Here is a 17,193-nt window from a genome sequence, read left to right on the forward strand (position 1 = left end):
CCACCCGGCCGGCTCTCCTCGACTCGCGCACAGGCCCGGGCTTCCTGTTTCAGGCGTGGACGCAGCTCCCGGCTCCGGTTACCTGATAAGCGGCGCAGAGGGCAGATGGGAGGCGGCAGGGGGGTGGGGGGACAGGCCTTGGGGACCGGGCCTCCGCAGCCCAGCCCCAGCCGCTCCCGCGGCGCCCGGAGCTGCGGTGGGCAGAGGGCGCGGGGGAAGGGCCCACACCGGGTTTGGGTTGGGGGTGGACGCTGGCCCGGGGGGCACTGCCCTGTGCTGGCCCACGCCTCCTCCTCCCGTGGAGCGAGGGCTGGGATGGACTTCCCGCGTCGAGCAGGTGTTCACAGTGGCAGTGTCCTTTCCAGAAAGCGGTAGGCAGCTGCCCTGAGGGCTGTGCTGGGCCATGGGAGGCCACCTGGGAGACCCTTCTCACAGGAGGGCGGGCCCATCCAAGTGGAGCCCTTTCTGGGGACCTTAAGTGTTTGGGACATGTTGTCACCCACCGGGAGCTGGGGGCCTTCCTGGCCCCTGGGAAATCTATGCTGGATCCTGGCCTCAGCTGGCCTTGGAGGCTCCGTGAACCTCTGGACAGCAGCTGCTCCCCAGGGCCGGTGACGGGCACAGGGCCCTGACCGAGAGTCTCTGGCACTGCAGCTAAAGGTCCCGAGTGCATTTTTCAGAGCTGCCAAGCATCTTTTTCCAGACTGTTCTCTTCCGTGGGGCTGGACACCCATAGTTCTTTGCTGGGGGAATCAGGACACCACAGCCTCTGCCTGGCGGAAGCAGGATGCTGCATGTTGGGGACCTACTTTCTAGAGCTCCCAGAGACACAGTCGCAAGCCGAGTTCCTGAAGCTAAGGCGTGATTATGCAGTGAGCAGTGGGTCTGACCCCACCCCACTGCCGGCACAGTCACACTGTGCCCCCAAGAAGAACCCACTAGAAGAACCACAAAATGTCCAAAACAAGCACTGGAAGCTTTTATTAGTTCATCTAATTTCTGACGGTTGTTTCCTCAGAGCCATCACGAAGTTCCTTGCACCTTTCAACCGCACATTACAAGTGTTATTCAATTAAAAAAACCCACTCCTATGTAAATGTCTCCATAGACATGACATTTGATGTGAATCAGACACCACAATGCCACTGTGAAGATCAAAGAATCCTCCCGCAAGTACAACTGAGATGGGAGCTGAGCGAGGGATGAACGATTTTCTGCCTTGGGAATGAGCCAGCATCACGCAGGCGCTGCCGCCCGTGACTCTGACGGCTGAGCTGAAACCCTGAGCAAATGATCGAATGGAAGGGACGGGAGGGGCCTGCGGACTGGGAGAGAGGGCGCCCAGTGGTCGATGGCCCGAGTGACCAGCAAGTGATCAGGAGGATGGGCGGGCCCGGAAGCGGGGGGACGCCCAGCGGGGAGGGGCCTGACCACAGGGGCCCCCACCCTCTGGAAAGGGCTTGAGAAGGGCCATGAGGGTGAGGAGGGACCGACCTCTCAGCCAACAGGTGCACAGAGGCCAGGACAGCAGCCAAAAACCAGGTCTCCTATTTCCATGAGAGCAGCTGACAATCAATTATAAATACTAGCATTTTACCTTTCGGATAAAAATGCCACCTTCCAGGAAGGGCGTGCTTACAACAAGCTCGCCCCGCTTCCCAGAGGGGAGGGTGGGCGCGGCTAAAGAGTTTCTAATCCAACTGGTGCCACTGGGCAGCAGTGACGGGGACGGTCCCACGAGGGCATCTTGTCCTGGGCCCCTCAGCACCGGTGGCGTCTGTGGGCCCAGCAGACCCGCTCCCTCACTGACCAAGGGACGGGAGGGAGCCCAGAGCCCACACGCTCTGGGACGAGAGGAAGACTCCTTCTGGCACTGCCCTGGGCACTAGGCCTGGCCCTCCAGCCGGGCCACCGCCTGCTTCAGGTCCTGCACGACGAGGTCCACTTCGGCCTGGGTGGTGCCGCGGCCCACGCTGAGCCGGATGGCGTTCCTGGCCAGGTCCAAGGGGACGCCGCAGCTCAGCAGCACCGGGGATGGCCTGTGGGGCGGGGAGACGGGCCAGCCGTCAGGACACGGGCTCTCCCGGGCTGCCGCGTGTCCTTGGCCAGCTCCCCACTGGCCACGCACTCTTTGGCCCACCGTCACCAAGGGCCGGCTCAAAGCCTCCCTGCGCTCCAGCCGGGCCTGCCCTGGCACAGGCCCCGACCCCGGGAGCACAGAGGCGGCCGCTGGCCCCTGCACCCGAGAGCCGGAGCCCGGGGTACTGTGGCAACTCCCGTCTCCAAGGAGCTAGCGGGCTCAGTTCCTGGAGGGGACGCTGAGCCACACGCGAGGCAGAGGGACGGCCTCCTGCAGACCCTGGAGGCTGCGGCCCGCGCAAGTCAGTGCTGAGTTTGGTCCCGGTGCCCTGGCCTCGAACAGAGGCCTGTTGCTCATCACGACCACAGCTCCGCTCTCTCCAGAGCCCAGGTGGCCGCATCCAGCTCTACTCCCGCCTGCAGGGCCCCCCAAGAAACCGAACCCCCTTCTCTTCCTCCAGCAGGGCTGCTCCCGATGCCCAGGCCTGAGGCTCCACCCTCCCCTCCCGCTTCCGCCCGCTCCTGGCAGGGGGCGTGATCTGAACCCAAATCTGGTCACAGCTCCCGGTTTTCTCGAGGCTGAAGTGGGCGCCCGCAGCCCGGCCCTGCTGCACCAGCCCGCCCCTCCTCCCCGCTCCCCACCTCACGCGGAGCCCTGCTGCCGGTCTCCCGGTCCAGCCCGAGGCCCCTGACGGCTGCAGCTCCCACTCGCTCCTCCCGAGGGCCTGCACCGTCTGGTCACTGTCCACGCCCCTGCTAGGCTGCAGAGCTGCCCAAACCTAGAGCCCCGATGTGCCCTGGATGCCGCGGCCAAGTACGTGGAGAGCACTCACCGGTCTCCATGGTCCGAGTGGCACGCAGCCCCCAGGCTGGCCAGCAGCGTCCTGCACTGGGCCAGCACCAAGCGGCCTAGGAGACAGAGCACAGGGCCCCTGAGGTGGAGTCCAGGCGGGGGCTGCCTCTCTTCCCTGCTGCAAGTTTGGACGCTCCCTCCCTCGTACCACCTGACGGAATCCCAGGGCACAGGTCCCTCTGACGGCAGGTGAGAGAAACCACAGCAGGTCCCAGAGGAAGCGCTTCCTCTGCCCCTTGGCTGCAGAAAAGCAGACACTCTTCGGCCTCATAAGACTGGCCTTGAGAATGTGGTACCACCAGCTGCCTGGCAGGACTCGCAGAATCCTGACGAGCTGCCTTACCGAATAACGTGCTGTCCTGGTAATAATGTCTAACTTGACGTCTCCGTTTTCTGAAGGGAGAGACACTGGGAGCTTGTCTGTGTTAAGCTAGAAGGTACTTCCCTCTTCCTTCACAGGCACAGAGATTTAAAAAAATACAATGATGGGAATTCCCTGGCGGTCCAGTGGGTACGACTCTACCCTCTTACTGCCGAGGACCCGGGTTCGATCCCTGGTCAGGGAACTAAAAATCCCACAAGCCACGTGGCGCAGCCAAAAAAAACCAAAAACATAAACAAACAAAACCCCCAACACCGACGACTGTGATTTAATTAAAACGAACAGCCTGTCTCATTTAAATTAACACAGGTCATCACAGAATATAAAGAAGAAGGGGGGAAGACACTAGAGGGAGGAACTTCCCTTCCCACAGCAGTGTGCTTCCTTCCCAAGGAGGATGCACTCCAGACCCGGTGACGGCCGCCCCAGGGTTTCTTCGTGGTCCAAACACGCTGCCCCGTTTCTCAGAGTGACCAGGAGGCAACGACCTCTTCTTCTAAGAGGTGAAAACTGCCCTTCAGGTCGGCTCTCCCGTGCTCTCGGGGCCACCATAATCTCCTCCCAGACAAACAGGATGCTCTACACCCAGGACTCAAGCCTCAGGGACTCCGAGCAGCCAAGTCCTAAGCGTCTGGGATACGAGTCGCCCTAAGGCTAATCCTAACCCGAACCCTAACTTTTCCAGCTGGGAGGCAGAGACCGCGGGAACTAATGAAGCCCCCAGATCTGCACTTCAGCCTGACTCTGGGCCAGTTTTCACTTGGTTGCCTCTACTTTCCTGACCGTCATAAAATGTTTTGTAAAAATTGCAGACAAAGATGGACCAACTAGCCTAAAATTCAGTTCACTTTATCTCCATCCCTCACATCTTTGGGGCGGGGCTAGGACCCTGTGAGAGCTGAGCGCCGCTGTGCTGTGTCCAGAGAGAGCCTTAGCACCTGGAGCAGGTCAGCAGCTGTGCCCAGAGCCCCACCACCACAGGACAGTGCCTGGTGGGGTGACCCTGCCCTCGGCCAGTGCCCACGCCTCCCCACAGCTCAAGCTGTGCCCAGCCCAGCCCAGCCCCCAGCCAGGGAGAGCTGGGGGCAGTCGTCACCTTGCAGCCGGGGTCCCTGGATGGAGAAGTTACAGGTGTTGGGGAGTCGCTCAGTGCCTGGAAACTGGCTGTTCAGATGGACTCGCTCACCAAACTCAGCCTGGAAAATGAACAGAATATGTGCAGTAACATCTTCGAAGCCCCCTCCCCCCAACTGCTTGAACTTCAGACTTTCTGGAAAACAAAACCTCACTCTCGGGAATTCCCTGGCGGTCCGGTGGTTAGGGCTCTGCACTCTCACTGCTGAGGGCCTGGGTCCAATCCCTGGTTGGGGAACTAAGATCTCGGAAGCCACATGGTGTGGCAGGAAAAAAAAAAAAACCTCACCCTCAACACACAGAGTGATTATCTTACTGATAAGCATCTACTGATAATAGTCAGGGAGACTGGCTATGGAGAGCAAAGTTAACTGGGAGAAGAAACTTCTGAATACATTTGGATCATCTTCACACAACCCTGAGATATTCCGCCTCTGGTATTTCTGTCACGTGTCTGAGAAAGTCGCCTGGTCTGGAGCCCGCCTTGGGGGTCTCGGCCCCGCCGTCCCCAGAGCTCCGGGCCACGGGCGCTCACTGTCCCCAGAGCTCCGGGCCACGGGCGCTCACTGTCCCCAGAGCCCTGGGCCACGGGCGCTCGCTGCCCCCAGAGCCCCGGGCCACGGGCGCTCGCTGTCCCCAGAGCCCCGGGCCACGGGCGCTCGCTGTCCCCAGAGCTCTGGGCCACGGGCGCTCACTGTCCCCAGAGCTCCGGGCCACGGGCGCTCACTGTCCCCAGAGCCCTGGGCCACGGGCGCTCACTGTCCCCAGAGCCCCGGGCCACAGGCGCTCGCTGTCCCCAGAGCTCTGGGCCACGGGCGCTCACTGTCCCCAGAGCTCCGGGCCACGGGCGCTCGCTGTCCCCGGAGCCCCGGGCCACGGGCGCTCGCTGTCCCCAGAGCTCTGGGCCACGGGCGCTCACTGTCCCCAGAGCTCCGGGCCACGGGCGCTCACTGTCCCCGGAGCCCTGGGCCTCGGCCCCGCCGTCCCCAGAGCCCCGGGCCACGGGCGCTCGCTGTCCCCAGGGCTCCGGGCCACGGGCGCTCGCTGTCCCCAGAGCCCCGGGCCACGGGCGCTCACTGTCCCCGGAGCCCCGGGCCACGGGCGCTCGCTGTCCCCAGAGCTCCGGGCCACAGGTGCTCACTGTCCCCAGAGCCCCGGGCCGCGGGCGCTCACTGTCCCCAGAGCCCCGGGCCTCGGCCCCGCCGTCCCCAGAGCCCCGGGCCACGGGTGCTCACTGTCCCCGGGGCCCCGGGCCGCGGGCGCTCACTGTCCCCGGGGCCCCGGGCCGCGGGCGCTCACTGTCCCCGGGGCCCCGGGCCGCGGGCGCTCACTGTCCCCGGGGCCCCGGGCCCCGGGCGCTCACTGCCCCCGGAGCCCCGGGCCGCGGGCGCTCACTGTCCCCAGGACCCGGGCCGCAGGCGCTCACCGCCAGCCTCTCCTCCAGGTAGTCGCGCACAGCCTGCATGTGGGCTTCGTAGGCCTCGCACTTCTCTGCCACCAGCTCAGCCGCCTAGGGACACAGGAGGGCCCCTCAGTTACGGTGAAACAAGGGGAGCAAGACAGCTTTAAGCAGCAGAGGTGATTCTCCCCGAAGGCAGACCGGTGACACGGCCTCAAACTGCTCACTCTCTGGAACCTCACGGATACACAGTACGCGCCGACCGCGTGACCGGGGCCGGGATAAGTGCCGAGTACCCTTCACTTGTTAACAGGAATTCACTTTTTCAGGCTTCCGGATACCCCAGGCGCTGCAGGGTCCCTAGCCGGTGACCAAAGGCAATCCCAGTCCTGAAGGCACGTCCATCCCAGGGACAGACACACCAGGGAAGAGGTGACCACGGCAGACCGGCGGGTGGGCGCCGTGATGGGAACTCGGGGCAGCGGGGAAGGGCATTCCAGGTAAAGGCCCTGCAGGGGGAAAGGCGAGCGCTCCTGAAACAGAGTGAGCGAGGGGGACAGCGCCCCAGAGGCCCCAGGACAGGCGGGATCTGAGCCTAAACACAAGGCAGACGCACGTGGATTTTGAGGAAGGGGTGGGCTGCTCTGATTTGTGTGTTAGAACTGGATGCTACGTGGAGAGTGGATGAGGCGTCCACACACAAGACGGGGATGATCCGGCCTGGAGTCGGTACAAGAGGCAGGTCCTGGACCTCTCGTGGAGACTGGACAGACAGGCCCGGCTGCTGTGTCAGGTGCGGGGGACGGGACAGGGCAGATCAAGGGCACCTCCTAGATTTCTCAGCTGAGAGCCTGGGTGGCAGGAGGCACCACGGGGAGAGACGCCAACGATGCAGGAGAGAGAGCAGGACACATCGTGGGCTCAGAGGACACATTGAGGAAGCAGGTGGGACGTGGGCCTCCCAGCAGGTCAGGACCTGCCCTGAGACGTCAAGTCCAAGACCAGAGCACAGGCTGGCATCAGAGCCACGGGACGGGGTGAGCACAGCGAGAGAGAGAGGAGGCACCCAGGATGCTGACGGGTGAAGAGGCAGAGAAGGAACCTCTGGGGGGAGAAGCGGTCCCACAGCTGCAGGAGGTCACAGGGCGAAATGGGGACCTCCTCGACCAGCTTCTGGGGAGCAGAGCAGGTGTCAGGAGAAGGGTAGGGGGTGAGAATGCGTGCGGGCTGCTCTGTGGGGCGGAGGACCCGGGAAGAAGCTGGAGCAGTGAGGACCATGGGAGGCCGGTTTTAAAGGCTGGGGGAGGAACACCCTGGCAGAAGACTGTGAGGGTGCAGGGCAGGGGGTGGCCGCAGGGGGGCGCCTTTCTTCAGTCGGCACACGGGGAAGGGGTGGAAGGCAGCATAGAGACCTTGACTCGCCCCAGGGGGGCCAGGACACACCTCCCGGGGAGAGGGGGGGCGTGTCCCGAGCCAGACCACACCGAGAAGGGCCAGGCTGAGCAAGGGGAGGGGGCGACAATGGTGTGCCACCCCTCCAGTGACAGCAGGGTCAGAGGGCCCGGGCACAGGTGCAAGCCAGGAGCGAGGAAAGGGTCACGGCTGCAGAAGGGAGCGGAGGGGCCTGCCGCTGCTGCGCCGCCATCTAATCCTCATCAGGAAGATCTTTAAGAAGCTGCCCCTCTGTCACCATCTCGGGGGGCGGGGGGTAACTGGACCCAGGGGAGGAGCAAACCTGTGGTGATGACGTCATTGCTTTTAATATTAGAAGAGACTTGAGAAAAGATACTTCCCTTTTAAACGCTAAGCGTATGAAACCCACTCCACATTTCTTAAACAGCACATCTCCAGGTTGATGAATACCATTCAAGGTTCCTCTTATGTTGGTCTGTGTCTTGGGATCATGAACGTGATCTCTCCTAAAGCCAGGATACCTATTAAAGCTGCTGGGAAACTGATGTGAGATCGTAGAAAATATGCGCTCTGGCCTCCGCCCTGGACCAGGCACAGAGCTCCCGAGACCCTTGGAATTTCCTAAGCAGGAGGAGCAGCCTTTATTCTAATATTCTGGCTTGGGCTCTGCTTCCTGCTGCCAAGCTCCTAAATCCCTTGGAACTTCCTGGGTGACAGTGTCTTTTGCCCTAATGAGGCGACCCCGGGTGGGCTCCTGGATAGGGGCTGGTCACCGAGTCCTGATTAGAAGCCTGGAATTTTTGTAGAGACGGGAGAGGGGCTGGAAACGGAGTTGATGACTGATCAAAGCCTCCACAGAAACCTCAACAGTGTGGGTTCAGAGAGCTTCCAGGTTGCTGACCACAGAGGTGCTAGGAGGCTGGTGCCTGGAGAGGGCATGGAAGCCCCTTCCCACATCCCCTGCCCTACACTTCTCTTCCTTCTGGAGGTTCACCTGTACCCTTTATCATATCCTTTCATAATAAATCAGTACTCTAGTTTCTCTGCGTTCTGTGAGCTGTTCTAGCAAATACACTGAACTCAAGGAGGGGCCATGGGAACCTCTGATTCACAGCTGGTTGGTCAGAAGTGCGGGTGGCAGTTGGCATCTGAAGTTGTGGGTGCCCACAACTGAGCCCTTAGCCTGTGGGCTCTGCCAGTAACTCTGGGTAGACAGTGTCAGAATGGAATTGTAGGAAACTCAGCTGGTGCCACAGAATTGCTGGGTGGGGACCCCCAACCCCGCACATCTGGTGTCAGAAGTGTGGTGAGTGTGGCAGTGGTGTGAGAGTGAGGCGGAAACACAGGAGGAAGACATCGATGGACAACGCAACGGCTTCAGCTGTCCGAGGTCACCAAGGCTTACCTTCCCAAGGCCGGCAATCATCGGGGTGTTCTCTGTCCTGTAAGAGACAAAGGATTCAATCCTATTTCCATGCAAAGCGATTAACAGACATCCCTGGAAGGAATCCTGTCTATCTGAAAGTCAGGTGTTCAAATAAAGTCACACCAACATCTTTCCTAAACAAGGGCAGCTGCCAGCCCCCGAACCCTCGTCATCGCCCAGGGACAGTAGACGTGGCCCACTGTGGGCAACATACAGTGGGTGTCCACGTGACAATTCTACCTGGACCCACCTCCTACCCAGGAGAAAGCCCTCCTCTGACTGCAGGCCCCAGAGCCCCCCTCTTTGGTCTCCCTGCCAAACCAGGTGAGGGTCTGAGGAACTCACTCCCCACTCCATTCCCTTCAGGTGATGTTTCAGCTGAAGCCTCTCAACTGTAATATGGGATGAATCTTTTGTTACTACAGACTTGGGGCGTAGTGTGTGTGTTCAGGGGGGCTGTGCAGGAGGGGACAGGAACACCCCCGAAGACCAGTGGTTCCCATACACTGATGTAACAAACTGAAAAACTACTCTTCGGGTTTCCCTGGTGGCGCAGTGGTTGAGAGTCCGCCTGCCGATGCAGGGGACATGGGTTCGTGCCCCGGTCCGGGAGGATCCTACATGCCGCTGAGCGGCTGGGCCCGTGAGCCATGGCCGCTGAGCCTGTGCGTCCGGAGCCTGTGCTCCGCAACGGGAGAGGCCACAACAGTGAGAGGCCCGCATATTGCCAAAAAAAAAAAAAAAAAAAGAATGTGTATTTTGCTGTTGTTGGGTGGAGTGTTCCAAACAGGTTGATTAGATCCTGTTGGTTGATGGGTGTTATTGCGTTCTTCTACACCTTAGCCAATTTTTGTCTAGTTGTTCTATCCATTGTTGAGGGAAGGGTGTTGAAGTCTCCATCTATAATTGTGGATCTGTCTATTTTTCCTTTCAGTTTAGTTTGGTTTTTTTATTCCTCACATACTTTTCAGCTCTACTGTTTAGTGCATCCACATTAGGATTGCTATGTCTTCTTGGTGGACTGATCCTTTTATCATTATATAATTCCCCCTGCCTCCCCCATCCCCGGTAATTTTCTATTTTCTTTGCTCTGGAGTCTCCTTTATCTCATGTTATATAGCCATTCCTGCTTTCCTTAGATTAACGTTAGTGTGATACACTTTTTTCCAACCTTTACTTTTAACTTGCCTCTTGCTATATTTGAAGCAAGTTTCTTATAGACTGCATATAGTTGGATCAGTTTTTAAAATTTTTATTCTGCCAATCTCTGCCTTTTAATTGCTATATTTATACCATTTACATTTAATGTAATTGTTGATGTTCGGGCTTAAGTCTTCCATTTTATTTTTTCTCTGTTTTCTTTTTCCTACCTTTCTGTGGGTTACTTAAACAGTTTTCAGAAGTTCAAGTGAAGAACAGGAACCTTACCTCCTTTTACATCCCTTTACCCTCCCCCATTCATAATATAATTATCTTAAATATTTCTTCCACATACATTTTGAAACACATCAGACAGTGCTATGATTTTTGCTTAGGCCATCAAACATAATTTAGAAAACTGAAGAGAAGGAAAGTCTATTTTATTTACCGTTTTTTTTTTTTTTTTTTTTTTTTTTGTGGTACGCAGGCCTCTCACTGTTGTGGCCTCTCCCGTTGTGGAGTACAGGCTCCAGACGCGCAGGCTCAACGGCCATGGCTCACGGGCCCAGCCGCTCCGCGGCATATGGGATCATCCCGGACCAGGGCACGAACCCGCATCCCCTGCATCGGCAGGCGGACTCTCAACCACTGCGCCACCAGGGAAGCCCCCTATTTACCCATATTTTTGTTTACCATGCTCTTTCTCTCTGATGTTCCAAGGTTCCTTCTTTTACTGTTTCCTTTCTGTGTAAAGAACTTCTTTAGTCATTTTTAGCATAGGTTTTCTGGTGACAAATTCTGTTAGTTTTCTCTTTCATCTGAGAATGTCTTGATTTCCTCTTCGTTCCTGAAGGATATTTCTGCTGTGTTTTTAATTTGGTTTGACAGTTCTTTTCTTTGAGCACTTGAAAATTTTTGCATACTTTCTCTGGCCTCCATGGCTTCAGAAGAGTAATCTACTGTCATTCAAATTATTTTTTTCCTACAGATAAGGTGTTATTTATTCTTTCCTCTGGCTGCTTTCAAGATTTTTCTTTGTCTTTCTTTTATGGAAGTTTACTATTTATGTCTTAGGGTAGATTTCTTTTGGTTTATCCTGTTTGGGTTTTGTTCAGCTTCTTGAATCTGTGGGTTTATGTCTCTTGCCAAATTTGGGAAGTTTTCAGCCATTATTTCTTCAAGTTCTTTTTCATCCCACCCTCTTTCTCCTGTCCCTCCAGGACCTCAACGAAATGAATGTTAGATCTTTTGCTATAGTCCCACAGGTCCCCGGAGGCTCTGTTCAATCTTCTTCCAGTCTACTTCCTGTTTTTTATATTGGTTACTTCTATTGTTCTTTCAGTTCACTCTTTCCTCTGTTGCCCCATTCTGCTGGTGAGCCTGTCCACTGAGCTTTTCACTTTGGCTGCTGTAGTTTTTAGTTCTAAAATTTGTTTGGTTCTTCTCTACATTTCTTCTTCTTTGCTGACACTTTCTATTTCTTCTGTTTCGAGGGTGTTCATAATTGCTCATTAAAGCATTTTTATTGTGTTTGCCTTAAAATCTCTTATCAGATAATTCTAACATCTTTGTCATCTCAGTGTTGGCATCTCTTGATCGTCTTTTTTCTTTGATTTAAGATCTTTCTGGTTCTCAGTATGATGAACGATTTTCAGTTGAAACCTGGACAGCCCTATGTCATTATGAATCTGGATGCTTCTTAACCCTTCCGTATTAGCTGTGTTTTTTTGACCTTCCTCTGGAAGGAGTGTGCCAACTGACTACTGCCAAGCGGGGGCAGACGTCCAGGTTCCCTCCTCGGCCCGTGTCAACATCCAAGAGGAGAACGCACCTTGTTAGTGATGGGTATGGGTGGAAGCCCAGGGTGCCCACGTGGTCTCCACTGACACCTTGGTGGGGTGCATGACTGTGGTGGGGCAAAAGTCCTGGCTCTTCACTAGGCCCTGTCTGACACAGGCGGGGCGTGGGGCTCTTGTCACAGCCTGTGTGGGTGAAGTCTGGGCTCCCTACTCTCCTTTGTGGCACAGGTGGGGGTAGCAGCAGTTTACCATGGTGATGGGCTGAAGAAGAGCAGGTATTGTCTAAAAGTTCTCTGTATTGCTAGGCTCTCCTTTCCCTGGTCCACTGGCTGGAGAGAGAGGGCTTTCTTGGGCATTTTTCATCAGCCCTTATTGGTGTTTCTGAGTTGCGGGCTTCTTCTGCTCTAATTCTGGAATAAAGGAAGCAAGAGAAACCCTAGGGGACTCACCACATATTGTCTGTTTCTTCCTCTTGTTATCAAGTTTCTGACAACACGTGTGGTGCTGGTGCCACCTCATTCCCTGGTTAAAACACCCCTGCAGGTCACAGGGACACAGGCGCTTTCAGAGAGGAAACCAGGCGCTCACTCCATAGTCAAGAGAAGGGCAGCACATCTCAGCCGGGGGGCTCCGGCAGCACCTCTTTGGTGGGCTGGGCCAAAATAACAAAAGGAACTGAAAGAGACTTCCTTCATCTGCTTTGAATCATCCCCAACGAGACTGCAGATCTGTGAGTCCCAAGTGTAGAACCGGCCAGTGGAGCCACGTCTGACTCAGTGGAGATGACAGTGCTGTGCTATCACCGTGCTTCCAAGAGACGGGAGAGCCACTGCCCTACATACAGACAACACAGCCAGCGGCCCAGACACCTCGTTAAACTTCTACCTTACCCTGGCCTGAAATTCCGTTCTTGTCCACCTCCAAACAGCATAGGGTACAGAGGGGTGAGTTCACCAAGCCCTCGGACATAAAGTGCTCCAATCCTGGGGCCATAAAACTGAAAGAAAAGTCAGTCATTTATTCAACAAGAACCTTCTGGGGACCTTTTCCATATATGTATTGAGAGGCCCACAGAGATACTCTATGACGTCCAGGCCCGCCTCCTCCGGTCCCGCAGGTGGCCACCCATCCCCACTGCAGACACGCAGGGGTCACAGAAGCCTTTGGGTGGGGGCAGGTGCTGGACTCTGGCCCCCAGCTCGGGGGCAGCAGAGCACCTGCACGGCGCGTGGGAGACTCTGTGAAGGAGAGGGGCTGGAGAGAGAGATGGCCAAGGGCTGTCCTGCAGATGACTCCATGCTCTCAAATCCACATTAGCTAGAAATCTCAAGGGCCCCCATGTCAGGCCAGCACCTCACTCCCTTGGGAACCAGCTGAGGGGAAATTACTAAAAATAATCCAGCTTCTAGTCAGCTGCTGGAAAGATGAGCAAAAGCTTCAGAAGGGTCTTCACTGTTAACTATTTCCCCAGCACACCCTAGAGATGAGGGCTGTGAAAACCACAGCCTCACACTCAGAGCCACAGTTTAAGTCAAGTTAGAGAAGCCATCATTCTTGAACCCTGCATCTTCCGTCCCTGGGTGCGGGGGTGAGTGGGCTGAGGAGGGGTCTGCACACACTCTCCGTGCTGCAGAGCTCACTCACTCCCAGGCTAAACCCACCTGGGACCTCCACTCCCCCCATCCTTCCCCCGACCCCGCCTCTCCCCCTCCCATTCCCCCCTCCCCCGAAGGCCTTGCCTGGCCTCCCCTCCTACCCCCTATGAGCTGCCCTGCCCAGCATTCCCGGTGGGCACTCAGCCCTCGGCATCCTAGCTCTGCCGGGCTCTCCTCTGAGCTGCCGAGGGCGGGGCCGCGGTCTGCCCATCACCATGACCCAGGGCCTCGCTCGGCATGTGCGCCGGGTGCACCGGTGACGGAGGATGAGCGGGGCCGCGGGCTCTGCTCGCAGGTGAGCCTCCCGGGCATCGAGGTGTCTCCCTGGCAGGAGGGCAGGAAGGCAGACGGACGCACCTTGTGGCCCACGACGGTCAGGAAGTCCACGCCCAGGTCCCGCACGTCCACGCGCCGCTTCCCCAAGGCCTGGGCGGCGTCCGTGTGCACGAGCACCCCTGGCAGCCCGCCCGCCGCCCGCTGCTGGTTCAGGGCTCGGACTCGCCGGCTAATCTCAGGCACCGGCTGGAGAGGGAGAAACACACGGCTGAGTGTGTTGATTTGATGAAGACGGAATGAGAGAAATGAGGAGTTGTTAATGAGGACGCACCAAAAGGTTCCCGGATTGAAGAGCAGGGGAAAGAAGAGGCGGGGCTGGGAAGCCGGGGTCCCCGCTCCATCTTCCTAAGAGGGGCCGCGACTCACCATGATGACGCCTGTCTCGTTATTGGCCAGCATGATGGTCACGAGGCACGTGGCCGGGCGGACGGCCGCCAGGATGTCCTCAGCCTCCACCTGCCCATTCACCTTGGACACGGGGACAAAGGTGACCTCTGAGGAATAAGACACAAGCATGAGGTCAAACCCACAAAGTATCCTTTCTGGAACGTTTACTTAGACACAGTGAAAAAAGCAGTTTATCATAAAGGTTCAGAAAACTATGAAGAAGGAGTATGAGCCCCTTTATCGCCCCGCCCACAGACAACTGGCTTGAAGGCTTCGTCAATGAGCTTCAGTTGGGGGGCTGTCTGGGGACACCCTGTTCCACCTCTAAGGGACCCGCAAGCAGCTGAGACACCCTCAGTCCATGGGAGCATCTTGAGGCGCTAAGTACTTAACACTCCCTCACTCGGCACTGACCCAGCCTTTGCTAAGCACCTACCGTGTCCCAGGCACTGCTCCAGGCACCTAGAATCCTACTACTGCAGATGGAAAACAACGAGACGTGACCAAATCGAGGTTTTGGGTTCAAAATGGTGAAGACAAACACACCCACTTTCCCCTAAAGGTCCCATGGAAACGAGAGAACGGATATATTTCTCAATAAGGGCGACCACCTGTGGACAAGGAATTTTGAGCAATGCCCAGAATACAGAAAGATGATGTCATTAGACTAACAGCATCAGGGAGAACCCACCCAGGACACTGATAGGCGAGAACTGACTCCACAGAAAGTAGGAAAGGATCCAGAGGCCACCCACGTTCAGGGTGCACTTGTGGAGAGCAGGGTGGGGGCCGACTGCCGAGGCAGGCAGGGGACCAGGTTCCGACGGACGAGGACCCCGCCTCATACCCAGCAAGTGGGTGGCAGCAGCGCTGGCCTCGACAGCAGGCGGGCTCCGGGGTGGGCGGGCGGTGCAGGGCAGCAAGAGAAGGGCGGAGCTGGTGCGTCCACTACGGGACTCAGACGGGAGCAAAGGAAAGGCAGCTCCGGCCAGGACTTCTGTCTTTTTATTAAGTCTATGAGCACCTGCTCAACATCATCAGCCCTCAGGGAGACGCAGATCAAAACCCCCATGAGCCCTCACTTCGCACCTGCTAGGACGGCTGTTACGGAAAACACAGACACTAACACATGTTGGCGAGGACACCCGGAGAAACTGGAGCCCCAGGCACTGCTGGTGGGAATGGAAAACGGTGCAGCTACTGCGGGATACAGAGGTTAGGGTTAAACACCAAGATACTGCGAAAGGTGAAACAGAGTTACCACATGACACAGCAATTCCACTCCTGGGTATATACTCAAGAGAAACAAAAACATTCGTCCACACAAAGACTTCTACACAAATGCTCACAATGGCATTATTCATAGCATCAAATGTCCATCAAACGTTCATCAACTGACGAATGGATAAAATGTGAATATTATTCACCCATAAAAAGGAATGGAATACTGACACAGGCTACAACGCGGATGAACCCTGAAAACATGATGCTAAGTGAAAGAAGCCAATTACAAAAGACCACATATCACGTGACTCCATTCATATGAAAGTCCAGGATGGGGGAATCTCCAGAGACAGAATGTATTAGTGGTTGCCCAGGGTTGAGGGAAACAGAGTTACAGTTAACAGATGAGAGGTTCTTTTGAGGGTCAGGACATGCTCTATAATCGACTGTGGGGATGGTTGCACAACTCTGTGAATTCACTAAAAACTACTGAATCGTACACTTCAAACGGGTGAAGAGTATCATACGTGAGTTCCGTCTCCATAAAGCTGACATATATAGTAAAAAACAACAACAGCAACAATTGGACAGTGTGGAGGTGGAGGGGTGTGAGACAGTTGAGGTCAAGTCCCCGTTTTATACCAGGGAGTCAACAAATAGATGCTTGAGTTAATAAACTAAGAAATGGAGATTATGTGTGTAAGTTATTAAGTATTAACGTGGAAGTAATTAAAGTGATAATGCCACAACCACGAGAAAACCTGAAGGCAGACTTGAGGGGCGGCTGCCTCTGAGGAGCCGGACTGGGGGCGGCGGGGAAGAGCCTCCACTTTACAGCAATGCTTGAAGCCCTTCTGTGATCTTTAGGTGCGCGTCTATTCTTTGTAAAAACGTGTACAATTTTAAACAAGAGGCAAAATGTAACAGCAACCAATAACAATGTATTAAGTTGCCCTTCCCTGTACCTCAGACACAGAAAAAAAGGCACCAGGGATTAAAAGGAAGGACAGTTTAAACAAGAAAGTTGGACCTGACTTTGTTAGTTAGAGTGGTGCATAAGGAGAACAACCTTCCCAGTGGTCAAAGGGGAAAAGTGGTAACAAGGCTCACAGTCAAACCCAGCAGTTCTGGCGCGCTCCTTTATCTTTTTTTTTTTTTTTTGCGGTACGCGGGCCTCTCACTGCTGTGGCCCCTCCCGTTGCGGAGCACAGGCTCCGGACGCGCAGGCTCGGCGGCCATGGCTCACGGGCCCAGCCGCCCCGCGGCATGTGGGATCTTCCCGGACCGGGGCACGAACCCGCGTCCCCTACATCGGCAGGCAGATTCTTAACCACTGCGCCACCAGGGAAGCCATCCTTTAACTTTAAGATAAGAACACTCTCGCCTGCCTCCCCTTCAGGTTTCCAGGCAGATAAGGTAAGAAGGCAAATGCTTCGTAGAAAACCAGTCTTATTCCAAGGAGAGGTCAACCCTGGCTGTCTTGGGAAAAATGTCTCTTACGTTTCCAAAAGCTAGTATCTATATCCTGTGTCTTGAGATGTCACATCACAGGACATGTGAAAGGACCAGAAGTAGCCAGGGCCACTGCCACTGCTGGGCAGAGGCTCCACCTGCCCCTCAGAATGCCTGGCCCGGTGCACCTCCCGATGGGGCCCCAGCACCCCCCCATCTCTGCTCCCCTCACCCCGGGAGGCCCTCACCTCCTCTCTGCTGAGCTAACAGGCTCCCAGCAGGGGTGCATTTATTCTTGTTTTTACCACCAGAACTTGATGTCTACTGGGTCCACTTTCTTTCTACCAGAGGGAGTGCAAGCCAAGATTCAATCATTAAAATCAAACAACGAGAAGCACGGGTTAGCATCTATAGGCATGCTGTTAGATATGCACGTATGTATCCTGTACAAGAGTCTGATGTCTCATGCGGTGATAAACGACCAGTTCCACGCACTGGTGATTGATTTCTCCCT

At 56.1% G+C, this 17,193-nt stretch overlaps 1 protein-coding gene across 17 annotated transcripts in view; it reads right to left on the reverse strand.

The window, feature by feature from the left end:
* Positions 1 to 957: 957 nt before the first annotated feature.
* Positions 958 to 17,193, reverse strand: part of SCLY (selenocysteine lyase) — a 30,030-nt gene continuing 13,794 nt past the window's right edge. For 15 of the 17 annotated variants that reach the window (XM_060151698.1, XM_060151701.1, XM_060151713.1 and 12 more), the window contains 8 exons: positions 13,983 to 14,110; positions 13,638 to 13,802; positions 12,516 to 12,622; positions 8,666 to 8,702; positions 5,875 to 5,958; positions 4,411 to 4,510; positions 2,913 to 2,988; positions 958 to 2,039 (listed from right to left, as the gene is read on the reverse strand). In XM_060151698.1, the coding sequence (XP_060007681.1) occupies positions 1,886 to 2,039; positions 2,913 to 2,988; positions 4,411 to 4,510; positions 5,875 to 5,958; positions 8,666 to 8,702; positions 12,516 to 12,622; positions 13,638 to 13,802; positions 13,983 to 14,110 (851 nt within the window). In that variant the 3' untranslated portion in view covers positions 958 to 1,885. Of the gene's footprint in view, positions 2,040 to 2,912; positions 2,989 to 3,709; positions 3,811 to 4,410; positions 4,511 to 5,874; positions 5,959 to 8,665; positions 8,703 to 12,515; positions 12,623 to 13,637; positions 13,803 to 13,982; positions 14,111 to 17,193 lie in introns of those variants that run through there. The other 2 variants (XM_060151712.1, XM_060151711.1) reach the window with 2 other exon arrangements.

The sequence above is a fragment of the Lagenorhynchus albirostris genome, chromosome 6 (assembly GCF_949774975.1).
Source record: "Lagenorhynchus albirostris chromosome 6, mLagAlb1.1, whole genome shotgun sequence".
Taxonomy (NCBI): Eukaryota; Metazoa; Chordata; class Mammalia; order Artiodactyla; family Delphinidae; genus Lagenorhynchus; species Lagenorhynchus albirostris.